The sequence below is a fragment of the Squalius cephalus genome (genome assembly GCF_949319135.1).
Source record: "Squalius cephalus genome assembly, chromosome: 13".
Lineage (NCBI taxonomy): Eukaryota > Metazoa > Chordata > Actinopteri > Cypriniformes > Leuciscidae > Squalius > Squalius cephalus.
In genome coordinates this window covers 18,819,824-18,843,562 of record NC_137134.1, presented here as the reverse complement: position 1 = coordinate 18,843,562, position 23,739 = coordinate 18,819,824, and the positions used below count along the sequence as shown (strand labels likewise).

Sequence of the window (23,739 nt, the reverse complement as noted above, 5' to 3'; positions counted from 1 at the left end):
GGCTGGGGCGCAAATAATCGTGCGAAAATTCGACTGGCATGCCTCGCGCGTGCCGAGGGGAGGGAGGGAGAGAAAGAGCGGGGCTCGTCTGCTCGAACTCCACATCCTCAAGCTCTACATCCGAACCCCAAGTCGCGGATCCTCGAGAGGCCTCGGGTGCGCGACAGGGGGAGACGAATGATTCCCTCTCAAAAACCGCGAGCCGCGATTTGAGGGTTTTGAGCAACAAATTTTCACAGAATTTGCATTTAGACGATCCTATGACTGCCTCGCGCGCATGTGAAAAGCCCAAACATTTAACACACTTACTGTGTGGGTCGTCGTTAGCGATGTAACGAGCACATGGCGGGGTACAGCGTCGGTATTCCATGGCACTTCACCGTAAGGAGAAACAGAGTTCCGCTTGAACAGTCGCAGAAGCGCCGAGAATAATCCAGAAGTTGTAATTCGAGCTTAGAAAAATCACGAGCGAAGGGCAAACGTGACCGCTTCGTTCTGAAGGCAGAGAAATCTGAGGAGCAGATGGCGCGCGCAAATATGTGATGATGCGACGTAAGCGTGTCGGGGCGGAGCCAGATTGCGCGGGCGCCATCAGCCAATGAATTGGCGTGATTCTATAGGGCTTCAGACAATCGGCACATTCAGAGAATATCCCACTGCGCTATCCGCAGCGTTGAGTGAACCTATGAAAGAGAACATTTGTTTTTTATATAAATTACTTCATTTAAAAGAAGAGATTTCAAGCTTCATAAAGACATATCTCACGTGCCTGTGTGAGAAGTATTCGCTGAGTTATGATTCATTTTCGGACGCGTTTCAGAATGGACTACACGGACAGAGAGAAGGCAGAACTCGCTTCGTGTTTATTTTTCTTTATTTGGCGAAAAGCACAACACTTTGTTTTTATTGTGAGTATACACAAAAATAATACACATTTAACAGAATCGATTGATGTATGAAACTCCTATGGAAAATCAAAGTCAACAGAGTATTTATGAGTTTCTTTTACACTGATAAAAAAAAAGCGAGCTGGTATCGCTGGCGATACCGCCGACCTCAGGGGGTTAACTTACCTTTAAAATAGCAAAATCACCCCATTTAAACGGCAATTAATAAAATTAACATATCCAATAATGCTTTTTATACATGGAAGACATGCTGAAATCTTAAAGGGGGGGTGAATTGCTGTTTCATGCATACTGAGATTTTTACACTGTTAAAGAGTTGGATTCCCATGCTAAACATGGACAAAGTTTCAAAAGTTAAGTTGTACGTTTGAAGGAGTATTTTTGTTCCAAAAATACTCCTTCCGGTTTGTCACAAGTTTCGGAAAGTTTTTTTCGAGTATGGCTCTGTCTTACGTAAGATAGAGCGGAATTTCCTTATATGGGTCCTCCTAAGGGCACTTCTCCGCGGCCGCGCGCGCACTCGCAGACCAGAGAGAGAAGAGAGCGAAAGCAGTACGTTACCTCAAAGCGCTATGCTCGGCTTTTAGGGAAGTCAATGTCACCAAAGAAGTGGGTTTTTGGTTGGCAGGGCAAGACAACCCTGCACAGATTCCCAAAGAACCCAGCGTTAAGGGAATAGTGGATGGAGTTTGTTTTTTCGAAGCATCAACGGAGGTTGTGCACGACTCTTTGTTCCCTGCATTTCGACGATGATTGTTTTATAAACAAAGCCCAGATCGCCTAATGCTTAAGGATCGAGCAGTCACGGTGAGTAAACTACTTCAAATGTCTCTCTGTGTTGTTGTTAGATCAGTTAGCACAGCTATAGCACACCGCCCACACGGCCCGCCCCCAGCCGCTCGTTTTTTTCCGGAAAGACTCGGTACAGCCAATCTTTAACTTATAAATATAATAAAACTAAAGACGTTTTGGAGATATGAAGGATGCAATACTACTCTATAGGTACTCAAGATTAACAGGAGATTGAGTGAAAATGAGCATTTCACCCCCCCTTTAATATAAACTTTAGGTGAGATACAGAGATTGGGGTCTCTGAAGGATATGACACCAACTGCAGTGTCTCCACAAACCATGGACCTCCTGAATCAGGAAACACAACAACACATAAGTCTTGTGTTGTCATATTTTTAAACTTTGCTAACACATTAAGATTTGATTACTCAATTGTTTTTGTTTTTTTATACATCACAGCTTCCTCCATCGCCATATACACACATCATCTGTGAAGTTGAACAGTTACAATATACATATATATAGTTACAAACTAAAAACAGTATCTGCTTCAATATTATCTTCTTTCATTGGAATGGATATCCACTTGATATTGTTTAGTGCGCTTGACATCAGGGGAGTGAGGTTTACCTGCACTACTAGCTGGCCTCTGTTAAACTGAAAGTCTTGAATGTAAAGAAGGAGCATGTAAATCTAGCCATTCAATGAAGAGTTTTTTTCTCTCATAGCATGAGGTGAAAAGAAAGACGTTTCTGTTCTGTTTGATCTTACTGAAACTAAGACATGTACATAGGTTTTTTTGCAGTCTACACCGCTAGAGGGCACAATGAGCACATGTAAACAAGCTTCACACACTGTGTATCTTTATCTTCAACTGACAGAAAGCCAAAAGATAAGGCAAATGGGTGATGAAGAGGGGGAGAAGTACATTAACATATTCAATGCATTTTTAAGCAATAGTACCGAGATTGTGATACTTTAATTATCTCTATTAGGTTCAGCTGTCAGATGAGACCAAACAAGACATAGTTACATGTTAGAACACACAAGTAGATAAATATGAAGTGGAAAGCACATGTGTCCAGTGAAGTAAATGCTACAGATGTGTCATTGAGGTGCAAACTACTCTGTTTCTCTGTGCCTTTCATGTGACATTATTAAAAATGTGTTGAGGCCCTTGCTGTGGTCTCTCCTCATTTGAAAAATGCATCGCAAATCAATCAGCGATTGACAAATTCAGATTAGCTTTATTGGTATGGTAAAACAGCTTTACATTGTCAAAGCTTTAGCAGGGCTCTGATCCTTTGTGCATTTTCAGATTAACCGTACCTGTTCGTGTTTAGAAAACCCACTATTGGTGAACGGTGTGGTGTAAGTTGTAGGGAGGGGAGATTTAAGATTAGTCCATCATGGGCGATTGTGCGCTCCTCAATTGTCTGTTATTTTAAAACCTCTGTCCAGTAACACCAGTAATTACTAGAACTGTAGAAAAATAATTATCAGAAAATATTTTCATAACCGCTGAACAGAGGCACCCTGATCACATGGGCTCCTAGTCTACAGCCTAGTCTGCGTTAATACGCCCCAATGGATTTTGTGTGTAATGAATTCTGCAGTTAGACAGGATGTTGTTACTGCAATTTCATAAGGTTGTAACATTGAGGACGATTAATCTTATTTTCGACCCATGGAAGAAAATCTGAAATTTTTGTATTAGGAAACTGAGGTGAATTACAGAGATCAATGTGATGAAAAGATGTGACACCAACTGCAGTGTTTCCACAAACCAAAGACCCCCTGAATCCCCCAGTTGAGAAACAAGCTCAGGAAATAGATGTGAGGAAGAAAAAGTATATTTTATTTGTGTAATGCATTTAGACTGGATATTACTCAATTTCATGAGGTTGTAACATTGAGGACCATTTGACTTGTTGTTAACACATGATAGTTTTATTAGATCAAGATGTGGGAGAAAATCTGTTAAACATTTGGAAACATTTTTGATTACGCACTAGTACTACACATCTTTTTTATTATTATACTGTAAAGTCAATTATTTTTGTTTAATTATATTTTTGATCCATTGAAGAAAGGCCGAAATCTTAGTATACACATTAGGATACTGAGGCGAATTGCAGAGAAATTTATATCCAAAAGATGTGATGCCAACTGCAGCTTTTCCACAAACCAAAGGACCTCCTGAATCCCCCTGTTAAAAAACAAGGATCAGCAAGTCACTATATCAGTTATCACCTTTCTCTCTTCAGCACATTGAGAATGCATTGTAAAGTGTTATATAAATTGAAATAATAATTTGTTTATTTATTATTGTATATATATATATTTATTTAATTTGTTAATTACTAATATTATTATTATTTAAAAATGTTTTACATACTTGGCAGGTTCCTCCATGGCCATATACACACATCATCTGTGCAGGTGAGAACTCCGATCCCCAACTATTTTTACATTTTTTGTTATCCATGATCTTCACATTTGTCTCCATGAGGACTGGGCTTGAAGTGCCATTAGTTACTAAACGTCCCCAGCCTGCAACACGGCAAACAGAATCTGCTGCGATGTCTTCTTCTGTCTTTGGTATTGAAATCCATTTGACATTTTGTTCTTTTTTACTTTTTTCTCTAGCTGCAATCATAAAAACACAACTATATGTTAATAGACAGAGTTTAAATTATTAGGTATCATTTTGAACAACTGGTATAAATGCAGTCTGTTACCCTCAAAAGCATGATGTCATTCCGAAAAGGTTTTTCACTATAATCCAGATGTTTATAGTAGGACTTCACGTTAATGCGGACATCTCCTTTATTCATTTGTCGTACGTCATGTGCACCAACCACAACTGTCAGCTTTTCTTTTCTGTTTATGGAAACATTCATCTTAACTTCAGCTTTTAGGTTTCTTTATTCTATCAAGAAATGTTTTTTTAAGGTATGATGAAACCATCTAATTGAGATTTTAGTTTTAATTTAGTTTATTATTAGTTTTAAAGTTTAGTTGTGAAGACTAAAAACCTGTGAAGAGATTACGACAGTCACCTCTGATAACAGATTACTCTAAATTGTAATATAGAAACAGGTATTTTTTCTGTAAGGATGCTTTGAAACGATAATGTGTTGTGAAAAGCTCAAATAAATGTTAATTGAATAGAAAATTCATGAATTTAGCTCAGACAAAATTACAGTCTTACTTCTCCCAGCAATGTGCAGCAGTCAAGACAAACTCATCAGAAATGAGGAATCCACCGCAGATATGTTGATGGTTCACCTGGATAGAAACCATGTAGGGTCTGGAGTGGGGTTTGGCTTCTGTGCCGTTCACTATACCCACATTCACATGAGCTGAGAGAGAGAGAGTGCTGTCAGTCAACTTATTCAGCACATATACGAATCATACATTCTTAAAAATCATCATAATTTACTGTAATATAATCAATCTCACCAGTGAAGGTCAGGTGTGGCAGCAGAGAGGCCAGCAGGAGCAGAGAAATGATGATGATGGTCATGATGAAGAAGACGATCTGTGAGTGTCTGCAGAAGAACAAGTATTTATTGTTTTGTTTTTTTCAGTGGGTGGAGACTCAGTTTCTCACTTTATGATGTCAGTAACACTGTGAGTAAATTCTTGCTAATCCTTGTGGTCTAATGTCTAAAACCATAACTTCTTGTTACCATCATGTAAGCACCTCATCTGGCAAGCACCAATGCTGACTTTGTTGTGAGAAAAAATGCGAGGTCCAAAATCTCTGTATAAGGCAATGTCCACTTTTGTAAAACCCTAAAACAATTTTCTATTTAGGTAATACATATATACAAATAGAAGTTACAAGTATGTAAAAGACTTTCCGTATGCAATGCTAATATAGGTCACCCTGACCCTAACTGCATTGATGAATACAGTGTATTTTTTTTTTCCTAGATAAATTTGTTTTAGTTTGTTTCAGGTTTTGTTCTTTCTTGAAATAGAGTGCAGAAAAAAAGCTAAAGCAATTTCACATCCCTTTGATGGACGCAGTAAAACTTTACACCCATTGTGGCAAAATCTCTTATTCAACTCATCAGCTCCAACCACAGTGTCAGACGACAAAAAAAAAAAAACCTGTTAAAAGATGATGCATGCAATGCATGACATGCAATATATAAAACACAAATATGTTTGAATAAACACAGATGGTCAAAACGTAAAACGAGGATTAAAATGCAGATAAGGATATTTATTAAATAAATAAACAAAACAGAACTACAAACAAAACCCTCCCTATGGGGGAAAGCTAGACAGGCAACAGTCAGGAACATAACACTAGGGAAACATAGACAACGAACCAGCACAGGACTGCAAATACAGAGAGACTAAATAGGAAGCAAACAAAAGAAGGTAATGAACAAGGCAGGTGTGGCAAATTAATCAATAATCAGGTAACAAAATGGGAGGGGCCAGACAATTGATAAGAGAGCACATGGCACAAGGAATACAAGACAAGCCATGTGCTCACAACAAACCAGACTAAACACAAACACATGACAAACCGGGAATGTCAGAGCTATGTCACCAAACCAGATTTAAACCAAACAGAGATGACAGAACCCTGACAGAACGGAGACGTCACGTCGGTAGGAGTTACCAACGAATTGGGATCACGCTAGGGAGACCAATTGCCTTCGAGTGAAACTAAAACGAGCCAATGAACATTGGCATACAACCTTTGCATTCAGCGCCCCACCTGACAGTGTGGGTATAAAGGCGGAAGTGAACAAACCGCTTTACGCTGAGGAGCCGAACGGTGTCCGGTCCTCCGCGAAGGTACAGCAACCATGGCGACGGGATGTGACGTCTCCGTTCCCTCACTCAGGGAATGAGGGTTACCATACGTAACCGAGACGTTCCCTTTTCGTTCGGTCACTCCTGCGTCACGTCGGTAGGAGTTACCAACAAATTGGGATCCCTAACAAAACGTCATGGTGCTGGCCCCTTCCAGCGCCCTGCCTAAGCTTCAGCCAGCAGTTTCTTTAAACTTATATCTTATGTGCGAAAGCTTAGCTGGGAAGAGGTCACACTGCTGTTCCGCAAGACCCGCTCAGTGGACATTTGATAACACTGGGAAAGCGTGCCCATGATGTAAAAGGGAACGCTGCGGAACCCAAAACCTGCCCGAAGGGAGGCACTAGGAAAACACATGTGCACTAGCCCGTAGGGTAGTGAACACATGGCAGTCTCTGAGGTAGCAGAGACGACAGAGACGACAGAATTGTCTGAGTGGCTCCAAAGATTTCCCATATCAACTGGACTGCCTGGGGATGGAGTCGCCATTCTCCTGGAAGAGGTGGCTGCCGTGAGAGCTCGTCGGCTGCACGGTTGAGCACACCAGGGATGTGAATGGCTCGAAGCGACCTCAGATGCTTCTGATTCCAAAGGAGGAGATGGCGGGCGAGTCGCGACATACAACAGGAGAGTAGACGACCTTGGTAGTCGATGTACGCAACGGTCGCAGTGCTGTCCATACGGACCAATACATGCTTGTGACAAAGTAGGCCTCTGAGGCGGCACAAGGCTAAGTGAACTGCTTGCAACTCTAGGCAGTTGATGTGCCAATGCAGTTGGGGCCCCGTCCACAGACCCGAGACTGCATGCCCGTTGTACGTGGCCCCCCAGCCGTTAGTAGAAGCATCTGTGAAAACCACAGCATGCCTGGACACCTGGACTAAGGGCACTCCGACCCGTAGAAGCGCAGGGTCTGACCAAGGGCTGAAGGTTTGGCGACAGTGCGGGGTGATGTTCACCCGGAACGTGCCGCTCTGCCACACCCATCTCGGGACTCAATCGTGAAGCCAGCATTGAAGCGGTCTCATATGGAGCAGACCGAGTGGCGTTACTGCGGCTGTGGCTGCCATATCCTCCTGAGACCCAGAAAAAAAAAAGTTTTTTTTTTCCATGTCATCACATTGTTTAGAGCACAAGAAACAAATGGTAAAAAAAAACTTTTTGGAAAAATAATATTTTATTCATACGTTATGCTATGTCCTCTGTAGTGGACGCCAGGACTAAGTTGTTCAAAAAATAAAATTACATGAAATTATATGTATAGGCAAAAACAATGGGATTTTTTTTTTTCAATCACCAATAGATTTTGGGGTTTCAGGATTTTTTTTAACCAAAATTTGTATAAAGATGATTCTCAACTATGTTATGAAAGATATAACGGAATAATTTGATACACCATTTTACTTTATGCAATATGTGGGTAAAATGGCCATAAATTAATATTCCCATTCAATGCAATGTATCTATACACTGTATCTAATTTGCACATTAATGTGTACTTGGAGCAACATTTAATGAAAATGAAGTGTAATAATTGGAGTAATAATAATAAATATAATTGCATACTTTATGCAATATGTGGGTAAAATGTCCATAAATTAATATTCCCATTCAATGCAATGTATCTATACACTGTATCTAATTTGCACATTAATGTGTACTTGGAGCAACATTTAATGAAAATGAAGTGTAATAATTGGAGTAATAATTGGCAACATTTTAATAATAATATCTAATATTTCATAGGAATAATGATGTATAATTTATTTCCATATTCACTTGTTGTCTCTCACAAAATGCCTGATAAACATGATTTAAGTCCTGATGTCCTCTACAGTGGACACGTTTGAAATCAATGCCCTGTTCTGTAACAGAAAGTTTTTTTTTTATTTGAAACCCCTTAACATTTTCCTGAGATGTTGTTTTATGAAATACAATTTGAAAAGTAGTCCAATTTAAATTATAATTATAATATATTATCATATTTCCATAAGAATGCTACATTTGATCACTAAATTAATGTCAGACATTTTTAAAGACCAAGGAGAAGTTGTTTTCATGGTGAAACCTCCAAACATTTGGTATCTCTGAAAAGTCCTGAATGTGCTCTTTACAGGACACCCAGGTTGTGTCATGTGACATCTATGATGTCAGAGAAATTCACTAAAATATAATGTCCACTACAGTGGACAAAAGTCTATTCTTGGGTCCCAGGAGGATATGCCCCAGGAGCCTCTGAAACTGTTTCAGTGGGACCACTGACCTGCCTTGAAAGGACTTGAGGCAGTTGAGCACTGACTGGACGCGCACCTCCGTGAGACGCGCAGTCTGAGCGACCGAGTCCAACTCCATACCGAGATAAGAGATCCTCTGCGGGGGCCAGAGTTTGCTCTTGTCCCAGTTGACCTGAAGCCCTAGCTGACTGAGCACCATGTCCCTGTGTTCGCACAACAGTTCCCGCGAGTAAGCTAATATGAGCCAGTCGTCGTGATAGTTGAGAATGCGAACGGCACGTTCTCTCATGGGAACAATGGCGACAGGGCCAGCCCGAAGGGTAGGACCTTGTACTGATATGCTTGACCCTCGAACGCAAAACGAAGAAACGGTCTGTGTCAAGGGAGAATCGAGACATGAAAGTACGCGTCCTTCAGGTCGATCGCTGCAAACCAATCCCAGGGACGGATGCACTCGAAGATGCGTTTCTGCATTAGCATTTTGAACGGGAGCTTGTGCAGGGCCCGATTCAAAACTCGCAGGTCCAGGATTGGTCGTAACCCACGGCCTTTCTTGGGTACAATGAAGTAAGGGCTGTAAAACCCTGACCTCATCTTGGCTGGAGGGACCGGCACGATCGCGTCTTTTGCCAGCAGGACGTCGATCTCTTTCCTCAGGAAAGGGGCATCGCAGCTCCGCACATGGGTGAAGCAGACGCCCCTGAACTTGGGAGGCCGGCGGGCAAACTGAATTGCTAGCCAGGCTTCGAAGAACCGTACCAGTGAGCCCACCCGGACCACCAGCGTACCCGGGGTGGGGCAGCGAGGTGGAAGGCAGGCACTCGACTCCGGAGGCACTGAAGAGGCTGGAAGTGGAGTCTGGGTGTGTAGTGCAACACCAACCTGCTTCCACGCGGGGGCAGGCGGGGCAGGGAAGGCACGGAGGCGTTCGGCTGCTCGTCGCCCCGAGGCGGCGGGAGATGAGAGTGACGAGCCCGGGGCGGCATCCCTATCATCTGAGCGCTGGGGTGAGGGGAATGAGAGTGGCGAGGCAACGTGGCGGCGCACACTGTCATGCTGGCCCTCTTGGACTGGGGAGACTGGGAGCGGCGAGTAATGTGTTTGATCAACTCCGACTGCTTCTGGGCGGCGGAGAACTGTTGGGCGTAGTCCTCCACCGCGTCGCTGAAGAGCCCACCCTGGGATATGGGGGAGTTCAGGAGCTTACTCTTGTCCGACTCCTTCATATCAGCCAGGGTGAGCCACAGGCTTCGCTCCTGGACCACGAGAGTGGACATCGCTCGACCCAGGGAACGTGCGGTGACTTTCGTCGCCTGGAGGGCGAGGTCCATCGCTGTACGCAGCTCTTGCAGCACCCCTGGATCGGTACCACCCTCCTGCATGTCACTGAGCACCTTCGCCTGGTGAACCTGGAGAAGCGCCATAGCATGCAGGGCAGAAGCAGCTTCTCCACACGCACTATAGGCCTTTCCAGTCAGACTGGAAGAGAACCTACAGGCGCGGGAGGGGAGTGTGGGGTTACCCCGTCAAGTGGACGCGGTCTTGGGACACAGATGCATCGCCACCAACCGTTCCACTGGGGGGATGCCCTCGTATCCCTTCACTGCCCCGCCATCGAGAGTGATGAGGGAGGAGGAGGGAGTCGACTTGTGTCGGGCCGCCAGAGGGGCCGTCCACGATCTCGTCACCTCCTCATGCACCTCCGGAAAGAATTGCACTGGGGCGGCGTGCTGAGAACCAGCACGGCCCGCCCCGAGATACCAATCGTCGAGCCGCGAGGGTTCGGGACACGGTGGAGGATTCCACACGAGCCCAAAACTCGCGGCCACCCGGGCAAGCATAGCGGCCATTTCCGGGTCCGGCTCGGACAACGCTACCACACCCGAAGGTGGCAACGCAGCCGAGTCGTCATCCCCAGAAGATGACCACTCTCCCTCCTACGCAGCGATCAACATCTGGTCCTCCAGCGGAGCTCCGAAGGAAACAACCGGAGCCACACGAGATGGCCCGGCTGTCTCCAGCGAAGACTCCGATGGCAACGACGCGGAGGATTGAGGAGCCCGTGGGGGTCTTTCACCCGGCGGGTTATTCCTCACAGTAATCCTCAGACAACAATGGGATTAGCAGAATTAGCCTTTTTCTTAACTGAACCAGAAGAAGAACTAGATCGGGGAATCGCCAAAGGGACTCCCCCTCATTGGAGGGTTCTCAGTCTAGATCCCTGCAATGGGAACATGACTCATTCACGAGCGCTGCCTCAGCGTGCGCAAGGCCCAAACACGAGAGGCAGCGATCGTGACCATCAACCGATGGCAGATATTGACCACATCCAGAAACACACGGGTGAAACGTCATCCTTAAAAGGATGCGATCTTCACTCATGTTGCTCTTTCAGAGAAAGCTCTTTTAGTGTGCTGAAGCACGCAGGGATCAACGCGGCAACACAGCGGGGAAACTGCAAGCCCACTGTGTGCACTCAACCAGATACCAGATGTGACAACAGCTCTTTAAAAGAAGCAGATCGCGTGAAGTGACAGTTGATATCCGGGAGATCGCGAAGATCACTGCCGCGCCGTAACACCAACACCAAGAGGTCTCGAAACAGCAGACTCGTTGAGCTCACGGAAACACGATCCAAAACGCTCATTCACTCAGAGGACACAACCGGTCGGCTCCGAAGCAGAAAGCGTTTGTGTATGCGCTCGCTTCTGCCTTTATACCCGCACTGGCAGGCGGGGCGTGGAATGCAAAGGTTGCATGCCAATGTTCATTGGCTCATTTCCCAATTCGTGACCGACGTGACATAGGAGTGACCGAACGAAAAGGGAACTTTAATGTGCCAAGAGTCTGAAATGGTTTGTTTGAAGATTCAATCACTCTAGTCCCCGCCTTTTTAAGATCCTACTCTGCTCTAATTGGTCAGTTGGCCCAGTCTGTTGTTATTGGTTTACTGCTTGCAGCACATGTCGGAAACAAAGCACCTATAACCATATTTCAATTTCAAATCCTGAGGATTCGTCAGCACTTATACACAGTGGTACGAACATTAATGTGTCTGTTTTATCTAATCAATTCGAGCCCTCAACCTTTTGAAGTACAAAGTAGATTCGCAACGCTGAAAACAGCACATTCTCCACATGTCAACAAGTACTGGGGACAGGTGGACGGCGACGAGATCCCAGCAGCAAAGATGTAAAATATTTTTTTAGAGACAGCGCAGGGCTGCAAGCATCTAGCGACGGGGTAACACAAGACTTGTCAAGGCCACCGTCAGAATGACAGAGTCAATGCAGGTTAATGAAAAGAACAATTATTAGTCCATAAACAGCTGTAATTCTGAACCAACTGACAGATCATAGTCCAAACATTTCTCATTGTGCAATAAAGATTTAGATACTGAGTGGGATAGGGTGGAAATCGACAAGTCCCCATTAAAGTCCCTCACCAAGTCTTCGGTCGCTAGTGTCACAGGCTCACTCCCCTGGTCAGATTCACGCTGGGGCTCCACTTCCAGGGTGATGGCAAGCTCTGTCCTCTTGTCTGTAATGCTGTAGCCCAGGGGTCTTTGGTTATTGTAAGCCGTCCCTGGCAAAGACCACAAGAACCAGACAAGTCCTCTGCACAGACCCCTATGGCCAGTTTCGTCTCCATACCAAAATATTCAAGTACCAAAATACATGCTTACATGATTAATTCTTCTCGCCCAAACAATCTTTGGCTTCAATATGAGACTGCAAGTATTAACAAGAACAATACTTTATTATCATTGTGTTGCTCACACTACATTATTTCTTTTTAAAAGGAGGTGGAGTAACGGTCACCCTTAGTGACTCCACCCACCATTAATATATATTTATACCGTGTTTAGCCAGTGAGAGCTCAGTGATTGTCTTCTTCATCATGACCATCATCATCATCTCTCTGCTCCTGCTGGCTTCTCTGCTGCCACACCTGACCTTCACTGGTGAGATTGACTATATAACAGCATTATGATGATGTATTGCATAAAGAATGTTTGATTTGTATATATGTGCTTAATAAGTTGACTGACAGCACTCTCTTTCTCAGCTCATGTGAATGTGGGTATAGTGAACGGCAATGAAGCCAAACCCCACTCCAGACCCTACATGGTTTCTCTACAGATAAATGGGCAACATAACTGTGGTGGATTCCTCATTTCTGATCAGTTTGTCTTGACTGCTGCACATTGCTGGGAAAAGTAAGTCTTTATGAATTAAAATCTCCTTTTACTGTTACTGCAGTGCAACCATACAATATATATCGTATGACATACCGGTATGTGCATTTCTAAGATGCCTTCAGACAAATGATTCTGACGGTTGTGGTTGGTGATCATGACTTGGCTACACATCGTTCAAAACACATCAGAGTGAAGTCCTACATTCCGCATCTAAAATATATATCCTGGCCTATGCAGAATGACATCATGCTTTTGAAGGTAACATCCTGTAACACCTAAAAAAACAATAATTCAATAAACTTATAGCCTTCTTAGCCTTCAGGGCTTCTGTATAACGAACTTCATTCTTATAAAAGATTGTTTATTAAAAATGGTGGTATTTTTTAATTACAGCTATAGAAAAAAGTCAAATTAAACAACAAAGTTAGACTGATATCATTACCAAAGAAAGGAGAAGACGTGGGACCAGATACTCTCTGTAGTGTTGCTGGCTGGGGAAGACTGAAGACTAATGGCCAACTGAGTGATCGTCTAATGGAGGCAAACGTGTATTTAATGAATAACAAAGAATGTAGCTATAAATGGGGAAAGTTCTTCTCAGTCTCAAAGATGATGTGCACACATGGTCATGGTGGATCCTGCCTTGTATGTACAAAAAATTATTCACAGACTTATGGTAATGTACGAACTGGTTTCACTAGTTACGTGTTGATCTGTGTTTCTTAACAGGGGGATTCAGGAGGTCCTTTGGTTTGTGGAAACACTGCTATTGGTGTCACATCTTTCGGTGACCCTGATCGCTGTAATTCACCTAAGCATCCTGAAGTTTATACCAAGATTTCAGCATATCTTCCATTGATCCGCAGAGAAATTGAAAATATTAAGTGACTTCATTGAAACTAAAAAAAAGCAAGAATTTGTTTTTCTTTAATTCTTCTATAAACCTATTAAAATATCACATGGCAAGAATCAGTTATAGTCAAAGTGTTCTCATTGTCACAACCACACCCTCACTTTCCAGCCATGCCTGTAGACTCATATCTCATTGAATGGGGAAAAACTGAAACACCAAAACTGTTGCTAAAAATTACAGAAAAAAAAATGTAATTCAACACAGGAATGGTATCATGAACTTTTCTGCTTCAACTAAAACATAATAATAATAATAATAATAATAATAAATGAAATAATGTTTTATTTTATTTCATGAATAAAACATTTTTTCAGACAAAATAAAATATACAAAAAAAAACAGTAAAAAGAATCCAGGATTTGAGTTATAATATCTTCCTGCAAAAGTTTGACAAGTCTTAGAGATCTAACCACAGATGGTGAGTTAGTTTCAAGCTCACACCTGATTTCTCACATTTAACAGAATTTACAAGAAATATTAGCTATAGATTACATCATGTGGCAGATTAGTCAACTCCCATCAAGAACGCAAACATAACACCTATCTTTTCCACTTCATTGCAAAGTGAGAACCACATGAAGCTGTGAAAGAGGAAGTATGAGCACTATAAGGGGCAAAACCATGCAGACCACTTTACATGAAATACAATTATCAACACTGAAGAGAACTTCAGCACTCCAGATAAACCTTCCCAGAACAGCATCATGATCGTCTCCGTGCTTTTGCTAGTCACCCTGCTACCATATCTGACCCTTCAAGGTAAGTCTGATAGAAAAATAGAGATTTCTATTGCATTATGTCAATCTGAAGGAACATTTAGTCAAATCTATTTCTAGTCTAACCAACCTAAACTAATTTCTCTCTCAGCATCTGTGGATGTAGGTATAGTGAACGGCAGAGAAGCCAGACCTCATTCAAGACCCTACATGGTCTCCATTCAAAGAAATAACACACACATATGCGGTGGCTTCCTTGTGTCTGAACAGTTTGTCATGACGGCTGCACACTGCTTTACACAGTAAGTTTTTTGTTCAGTTAGAATTTCGTTGTGAGTCAAAGAGTCCCAGACCGCTGCAAAAGGGTCTTCACTTGGTGTGACTACTTACAGTACTATATATATAGTGATACCAAGATACTAACATACTATGATAGTACCCAACCTAGTGGGTACACGACTTAAAGGGAGTCTGCCAATTATAGTTTGAACCCAAAATGTGTTTATACTTAAACCTAAACCAAAGTTACCAAACTAAAGTTGAGCTAAATATTTGTGGCTTTGCAATGGAAGCATCATAACAAAGTATGCTATTACAATATGGTTCTAAATTCATATGGTTATACTGCAAGTCAAGCCTAAAATGCAAAACTCAATTTTGAGCAGTCCTCATTTACAACTAAAATGCATGTTTTCTTCCTCGTCTTGACAGAGGAGAGAAGCTGACAGTCGTGGTTGGAGCTCATGATCACAATCGTGGTACCCGCATGGACGTCAAGTTCTACCACATCCACCCTGGGTATGAGAGTCTGCTAAATGACATCATGCTACTTCAGGTAAATGACTCAGCTAGATTTTTCACGGCAAACTACAAGAAAACTATTTTATCCTTAACTATATGCTATACAAAATTCTGAGGAAGAGAAAACTATACTGAATGTCCTAAACCCTTTAGGCTTTGTTCTCATTGCACACAAATTTTATTTGGTTTCAAAACTAATTTCAAAACTAATTCAAAACGAATTTACAGGACAAACCACATACGCATATGGTTATGGTTTGTATTGGGATTGTAAACAACATTGATTTTATGTTTGTTTGTTTTTTAAAATTACAAAATAAAAATAAGAAAAGCCTTAGAGATATAATTGGAGAACTGGTGTAAAACTGCAGCCTCATGCAATTTAAAAAAAAAACATACACTGATGAGCCAAAACAGTATCACCACTCACAGGTGCAGAAAAAAATATTGATCAACAACATTTCCAACCAACAAGGTCACATGTCAAGGTTTGGGTTGATTAAGTGAACAATAATTTCTCGTAATCAACGTGTTGGATGCAGGAGAAATTGGCAGGAATAAAGATGTGAGCCATTTTGACAAGGGTCAAATTTGTATGCAAGGCGACTGAAACGGCAAGTCTTGTGTGTTGCTCCCGATCAACAGTGGTGAGAATTTACCAACAGTGGTCCAAGAATGGGCGCCCAAGGCTCATCAATGCACGAGGATGACAAAGTACATTCCAGGATTTTTTCTCCATATAGTGGACTTCAATGGGGTACAACGGTTTGAAGGTCCAAATTGCAGTTTCAATGCAGCTTCAAAGGGCTCTACGCGATCCCAGGACTATCTGCTGCTAACTTCTTAGTGCCAGAGACCACAGAACACCCCCTTCAGGACTCTTGTAGAGTCCATGCATTGGCGGTTTGGTGCTATTTTGGCAGCTCATGGAAGACTAATAGCATATTAGGCAGGTGGTCATAATGTTTTGGCTTATTGGTATATGTAGCAAATACAAAGTACTAGCACCTAATATTCCCATTATCCTTTTTTAAATAATTAGGTTATTCATTTTGAAAATTATCAGCATTAATGTTTGAATTACTTGATGCAGCTGCATATAAAGGTCAAAAAGAGCAAAAAAGTCAACTGGATCTCCATACCAAAGAAAGATAAGGACATCAAGGCCAAGACCCAATGCAGTGTTGCAGGATGGGGGAAAACAACCACCAATGGTGCGGCAAGCGCTAAACTTTTGGAGGTTGATGTCAAAATCATTGATAAAAAAGCATGTCAGAAGGACTGGGAGAAAACGAACATCAGTACATCAAGTATGGTGTGCGCAGGTGGTCGTGGAGGAGGATTTTGTCAGGTACAAAGTATATTCTGGAGACATCATAAATAGTGTTGCAGTTCAATTTTATTCACATGCTGTAACCTTCTCCACTTCTCAGGGTGATTCTGGAGGACCTTTGGTGTGCAACAAAGTTGCAGTTGGTGTTGTTTCATTCAATCAGCAAAATAACTGTGACTCACCTACAGTGCCCAATGTCTACACGAAGATTTCCAAATTTCTGCCTTGGATAAAATGTATTTTTGGTGGTGTGAAGCAAAATCTTGATTAATAAACATTTTATTTTCTAACAACACACTCTGTTGATTGGATGTGTGGATTTTTGGAGATTTTATGATTTTACATGTTGATCAGATGTGACGCTTTTCAGTGGAATGATGGTTTCGACCCTTCTTAGCAGGTTTCCTGTGGGGGGCTGATGTGGTCAGACACCCTGTGAGAAACACTCTAGTTTGCAAAGACATCTTAAATAGAAAACCTGATGACTGTGCAAAAGTAATGAGACTCATCACCATAGATTAGAAAAGGTCTATTCTTACTGGAAGCACCAAAAAAATTACATGTCAGTTCACACCTATTATGAGTCTACTACTAGCATTAAATTGTCATTAAGAAAACTGAGGAAATTATTTAAAAATAAAACTGTTTCCACACATTTCTCAGAACATTCTCCTCATCTGCCATTGGCCAAACAGCCCCGCCCCAAACTCACGCCATTGGTTGAACTGTTGCTATGGCAGGCTGGTCCGGGGCCTGGGGCCTGTTCTTCGTACGTCGCTAACTCAGTTAGCTGGATTTGATTGTTGGCGATTTGGCATGATCTTGGATTGTTTGGTTCTTCGACGCTCATCCTGGACTTGCTGTCATAGCAACAGGTGCGCAAACTTAAACTTGCTCGGGAGCAGGCTTATTTCATGTTAACAGGATTAGACTGCGGCTTCATAAGCGGAGCTGATACGGGAAGTCCAGCGCAGCGCGATAGTGCACTTTCTGAGATTTTTTTTTTTTTCTCGTGACTCGTGAGATTGTCGTTTACATTATTAATTTGTTGGAAACGCACATTTATTTTCAACTTGTCAGAGTCGGGCTTTAACTACAGCACAAACTGTTTGCATTGCCCTAAGATTATTTGCGAGTGGCTCTTTCTTTTACATATTGGAGATTTTGTGGCATTTCCAAGCCACTTAAGACCCAATGTTGTAAAGCAGTTTTTTTTAAAGCAGTAGTTTTTTTATTTTTTTATTTTTTTTAGGCTATCATAATTTTTTATGAAGATCATGCAATCATGACCATGCCAATTACAGTATACTGTATGTCACTCAGGCATCACTAACGTGATTGGTACAGACTATTAGGCTACCATAGACTGCCATCAAGGCCTCAATGAAGGGGATTATGTGAACAGAAAGGGGGTTCACAATGTAAATGTGCAGCCCAGTTACAATTGTGATTCTTAATATTCCAGATTAGTAATATTATATAAAAAAAAAATTAAAAAAAACAGTTGACTAAAATCTTCCATATCACAAATGTGAAAGCAAAATGGCCAGGATCTGTGCATGACTTAAGAATTTTCAGAGATTCACATTTATGCACATTATTTGAAAGTGGTAAGGAAAGTTCCACAATTAAATATCAAGCTCACTGTATTACATACACTTATGCTGATCCTAACAGAACTGCATTTTTTCATAGGTGATTATGACATGTTCCTGCCTGCAGACAGGTGTTTTATGACCCCATTCCCTGACCCAAACAGTTACAATGCAGCTCTAGCCAGGACAAGGGCACACAATGAAATGAACTTTGGCTAACTAAAGGGGAGATTTCAGTGTCTGAAAAGTCTGAGGGTTGCACACCTGACAGGGCCTGTGACATTGTTGCATGTGCCATATTACACAACATTGCCAAAAAAACACTTTTCATTAAATGTTTAAAGAAGACATATCATGCTTTTAAATCGTTCCTTTTTACATATAAATCATACATTTGTAGTCTATATAAAGCGGAACTGCAATGCTTGGGTCTGAATTCCTCATTATTATAGCTCCACAGGCCCCTTTTCTACCCCTTTTCTGATGTGTGTCTGAGAGCAACTCGTTTTGGTGCGGTCTCTTTAAATACAATTGAGACACTTCATACCCCGCCCCCTCTCCAGGATGCAGAGGTTCAACTCCACCCTGTTCGGCCATTTTTGTAGTTTGATAGCAGAGATACGATTATCTAGCAGCACAGAAACTTTTTATTCACACGTTATTAACAAAATGTCAACAACGGAAGACTTGTCCAGCCAGCCTTACATGTTCGAGCCAGAGTCGGAGCCGGAGCGAGATGAAAATGAAGACGACGAACCTGCAGAACAACGTCTTCATATGGATGTATCGCAATGGTGTGTTACTGTATTTACACATGAAACTTTGGTCTTCCGACCTTTTACCACCGTGTCGATTTATTTTGATCAATATGTGCGAGGGAGAGAGAGCAAGACAGCGCCTTGTTTGGAGACGGTGAAGTCTTGTTTACACTTTCGCCTGGCTCTGAAGAGAGAGAGAGTGCGTGCGCGCGACCGGGTCTCTCTCTCTCTGCTCGTTCTTTCAGTTAAACATGCGCCCTGTCACAAGCGCGGCAGTTCATCTACATTAGACATGTAATGAAGCGTGTGGGTTACTACATCCAACAACCGAACATTTTAATTTACACTCTCGTAACTTCTGCATCTTTTAGCTTGGACTACAAAATTGCAGCGAGAAATAAAAATGGCGGATTGCTCGAAGTGTTGGGCCGGAAGTCAATGTCCTTATTTGGCAGTTCCGCTGCAAATACTGTGACGTAATAGTTCACAAAACGTCATAGATAACAGAAAAATCTGAACAGGTTGAAAAATAAGGCCAAAACAGAATATAAAGATATCAACGAAACACCTGAAGAGAATAATTTCAACTTTTCTGTACTTCTAAACACTCCAAATATACAACAAAATGCATTTAAGGGCTAAAAAAGTGGATTTAGCATGATATGTCCCCTTTAATAAAAGACAAATATGCTTAGTTCCTTGAGCTTTATTTCAATTGTTCTTTGTAAAGAAAAGCCAGTGGTCAAGTGCCTGCAACAAGAGATATTAGACACATGCCTCATGCAACAAATAAAAAGGAAAACTCTGTCTGTGCAGACTCTTCTGTAAGCCTTTCTGTAGATGTGGAATCCTGCAACTTATATTGCAGCCATAAAGCATACAAGTATAAATTAAGTAAAGTTATGTATGCACTTGCAGGTATAGTTCCTCCATAATGACAGTTATCTGAGAGAGTTTATTCACTGTCCAGTGCAATGGAAACAAATGGACATTACAAAGTCTTATACTTTCTTTCCTTTGGAAAGTTAGAAAATGTCCACTTACTGCACATAATTCAGCCACTACTTTCTTGTGAACAGATACAAGTGTTGGTGTATTATGTAAAAGTGCACAAAAGAGGAAAACACAATGTCATTACAATGAACTACACTCGGGAAAAATGTGATCAATAACTCATGGCAAAATATTTTTACATTAACATAAGTTTATCAGTTTTCACTTTCACAAGGCAAAGCAATTCATCATTACTCAAGATTTAACAGTTGAAATGACTATACAGCCTTAATTTAATGCAGCAAAAATTATTTTACAGTGTAGGATACTAAGATCTTTTCTTTTTTTCTCTCGGGTGATTTTATAAACAGACAACCATTTATTTAACAGTGCCTTTTATAAAAGAGACTATAATATAACTAAAAATTACCATTATGTAGAATATTTTTGTACTTCACTTTTATTTGTTCCCATGTTCTAGTGTGGTGACTCTGACATTACAATAAACAAAGTAATTATGCAATTATTAAAATACAAAAATATAGGCTATTAAGTGATAAAAACATCTAACATGGCCACTTCTAACGGATTTAAATTGTCTGCTACTTTTTGCCAGCCCTCTCTCCTGGCTTTTGCAGACTTTGAGGTGTTCCCTGGCGTTTTGATTAAACATTAAAATTCCGAAATAAACTTTGACTATTAGTTCTTGCTCTGCTGAGGAGAAAAACTGAGCCCGCTCTTTGGCCACGCTGAGCAGCCAATAGCAGCGTTGCTGATCAATGTTTCTACTATCGATACATATCCCCTTTTAAACCAGCGCATGAACGCGCAATTATCTCAGATAACTCAATCCAGCTATACTAATCATATCCGGCAAGTGTGTTCGAAGAACCTAATTAGCCGGACCATGATTAGCACAATGATATCATCTTGGATGTGTAATTTGATCTCGGATGTTTTAAGCAACGTACGAAGAACGGGCCCCAGGCCTACAGGCCTATTATGTGAAGTGTAGGCTGACAACAACATGCGAAATGGTGACTTTATTATTTTAACATTTTTTATCATTTTGTATGGAGTTTCCTTTGTGTCTTTATTATTCAATCAAACATACTGTGAAAAGAGTAAAACTATTTATTTTGTAATTAAAAAAAAAAAAAGATTGCAAAAAAGTCTTCTTAAGGCTCAAAAATAAAGAAGTTGATAAAATGATTTGAAGTGCATGTAAATCTTAGAAAAGCTTTATTTTTCTTTGTGCATTTCGAACACTTTTACTTTTTAATTTTACTCTCTTTTCTGCTATCTTTTTTGCGGGTCTAAATATTTTGCTTGCGAGTTGAACAGTTTTGCTTGCGAATGAAACTGTGTCTCAGTGGGCGGTCTCTACCAACCAGGATGGAAGGCCCTTTTCTATTGGTCACCCTGGATCGAAGTGACAGGTTGACCACGCCCACTACGTTTTCCCACTGCTGCTGAGCAGTGTGTCTGAGAGAAGAGCGAGTGAACTTGTAACATGGCGAGCAACAGGTCCTTCACTGATTTAATATCATAAACTCAGTGACAAATGAACTGAATTATTCTCTTTTTATGCTCTCCCATTTTAAATACTTTTAAATACATTTAAATACAGCAATAGTATAATAGTACAGTACTACTGGTCCAAAATTTGCACACAGATTACTTTTTTTTTTTTTAAGAAGTCCCTAATGCGCATCAAGCCTGCATTTATTTGATAAAAAATACAGAAACAAATTCTATTTTTTATACTATTTTTTATAAGGTTTCCTATTTTAATATACAATTTGTGATGCAAAGCATATATATATATATATATATATATATATATATATATATATATATATATATATATATATAGATATATATAGATATATATAGATATATATATATGCCCCTTTTTACATTTGAGCCCCTGCCCCTGAGGAACTCTCTGCACTTGCCTGGGCATTAGCAAACTGTGATGATGAAGGCTGTTGTGCCACGTTTAAAGAAAAGAAACGAGGCTCAGGATGATTTGATCGGTGTCTTTCAGACACTCAGCATCATGTAATTCTTGAGTCAGGTACATCTTTTACTCTTTATCTCTGAGCATTTGATGTTATTGTATTGATTATCTATTGATTATCTTTGAACTTATTACGAAATTGGCATGATACATTTACCTGACATAATAAATTATTACATTTGATTTTATTCTAAATTACTCTGAAATTATTTTCTCAGGTAGATTAAGTGAAGTCTTATGTTTCCGCAAATCTGCGTTCAGGGTTAAGTGCATACTAGATCCCAGTTTAGATGAAGTCTCTATGCGTGAGACTCTCTGAGCGCATAGATTCCTAATGAACGAGTAAAATATAAAGTAAAGAGTTAAATGGAATAATCAAATGTATTGCTAAATTATTATATAAATGACTTAGAAGCAATTGCAATCTAACCTAAATTCAAGGCTGTGATAAAATGGAGTCAGATAAAAGTTGAATTGGAATTAAATTACTTTGCCACGCGGAAAAGACAGTAACATGCAGCAAACCTTCACCTGCTTATTGGAAACTGTCGTTGGACCGATTGGGCAGGCTTTAGAGTACTTAAGTACACTTTTTGTGTATCTGTACTTTACTAGAGTATTGTTTTTTCTGGAAACTTTTTACTTTAATTTCACTACATTTGAAAGACAAATATTGTACTTTTTACTCCACTACATAGATGTGTACTTCTTTTGTTTGGGTGGTAGGAGTGTTAAAAAAAAAAAAAAAAAAAAAAAAAACAGTTGTTTAATTTCTATAGGTTTTATAACATTCTAAAAGCTCTTAATTCCACAGATAGCCTACTAATAACTGGTAGGTGTATTCACTAGGTTGCATCAGATAAGGTACTGTAAGTATTACATACAGCAATGCAACAATAATAAAACAATTCATTGACATTTACATTTGATACTTAAGTACTTTTAAAAATTAGTACTTCTGTACTTTTACTTAAGTAAAAATCGGTCTTTACAACTTTTACTTGTAAAAGAGTAATATTTGACCAGTAGTGTCTGTACTTTCACTCAAGTAAGGAAGTTGTTTACTTTGTCCATCTCTGAGTATGACTCATATCTACTTGTCTCTTATCAAAAACTGGAATAACTATGGCATAATACACCGAGATGCATTAGCTCAAGGGTCAATGACATGCCATGCATATTTTTGTGTCCAAGTACATTATTTCCTTTTAAATTGAGATGGACCCCAATTGATCCTTGTGTTGGTAAAAGTGTTGGCAAAGAACTGAACACAACAGAGTACTCTGCATGTTGAAAAAGATTCTAAAGAGGTAACCTGTGCATTAAAAAGTGACACCAAGAGGAAGGAGTTCATGTTGAGCACGCAGTCCAAAAACAAAAAGAGAAAAAATAAACCAAAGCAGAAAGCACAGCAAGAGAAGAGAGAAAGGATTTACTCACAGAAATCCACCCACACTCATACCACTTCGTCCACTTGCACTCCTGAAGTGAGACAGAAAATGTCTGTGTGCATCCCTGTTTGTTGAAGAAAGACATATTGTGCTGTTTATATAATAAAAGGTCATTTCATTAAAAAAATTAAATAGCTTGTCATTTTATCCTGTTGTTTATCATGTATGTTTGCTTGATA

At 40.7% G+C, this 23,739-nt stretch overlaps 2 protein-coding genes across 2 annotated transcripts; one reads left to right on the top strand and one right to left on the bottom strand.

The window, feature by feature from the left end:
* Positions 1-2,697: 2,697 nt before the first annotated feature.
* Positions 2,698-5,229, bottom strand: LOC307169606 (neutrophil elastase 2A-like; the record flags this gene model as incomplete). The annotated part of the gene is made up of 5 exons (XM_079890337.1): positions 2,698-2,701; positions 3,824-3,909; positions 4,099-4,162; positions 4,915-5,065; positions 5,166-5,229. The coding sequence occupies 5 exons, from the start codon at positions 5,227-5,229 to the stop codon at positions 2,698-2,700; spliced, it is 369 nt and encodes a 122-aa protein (XP_079746463.1).
* A 9,003-nt stretch (positions 5,230-14,232) lies between these two features.
* On the top strand, positions 14,233-17,028 carry LOC307169268 (granzyme M-like). The gene is made up of 6 exons (XM_079889804.1): positions 14,233-14,308; positions 14,456-14,649; positions 14,758-14,908; positions 15,318-15,441; positions 16,501-16,758; positions 16,841-17,028. Exons 2-6 carry the CDS (start codon positions 14,595-14,597, stop codon positions 17,009-17,011), a joined length of 759 nt encoding a protein of 252 aa, XP_079745930.1. The 5' UTR covers positions 14,233-14,308; positions 14,456-14,594; the 3' UTR covers positions 17,012-17,028.
* Positions 17,029-23,739: the final 6,711 nt, after the last annotated feature.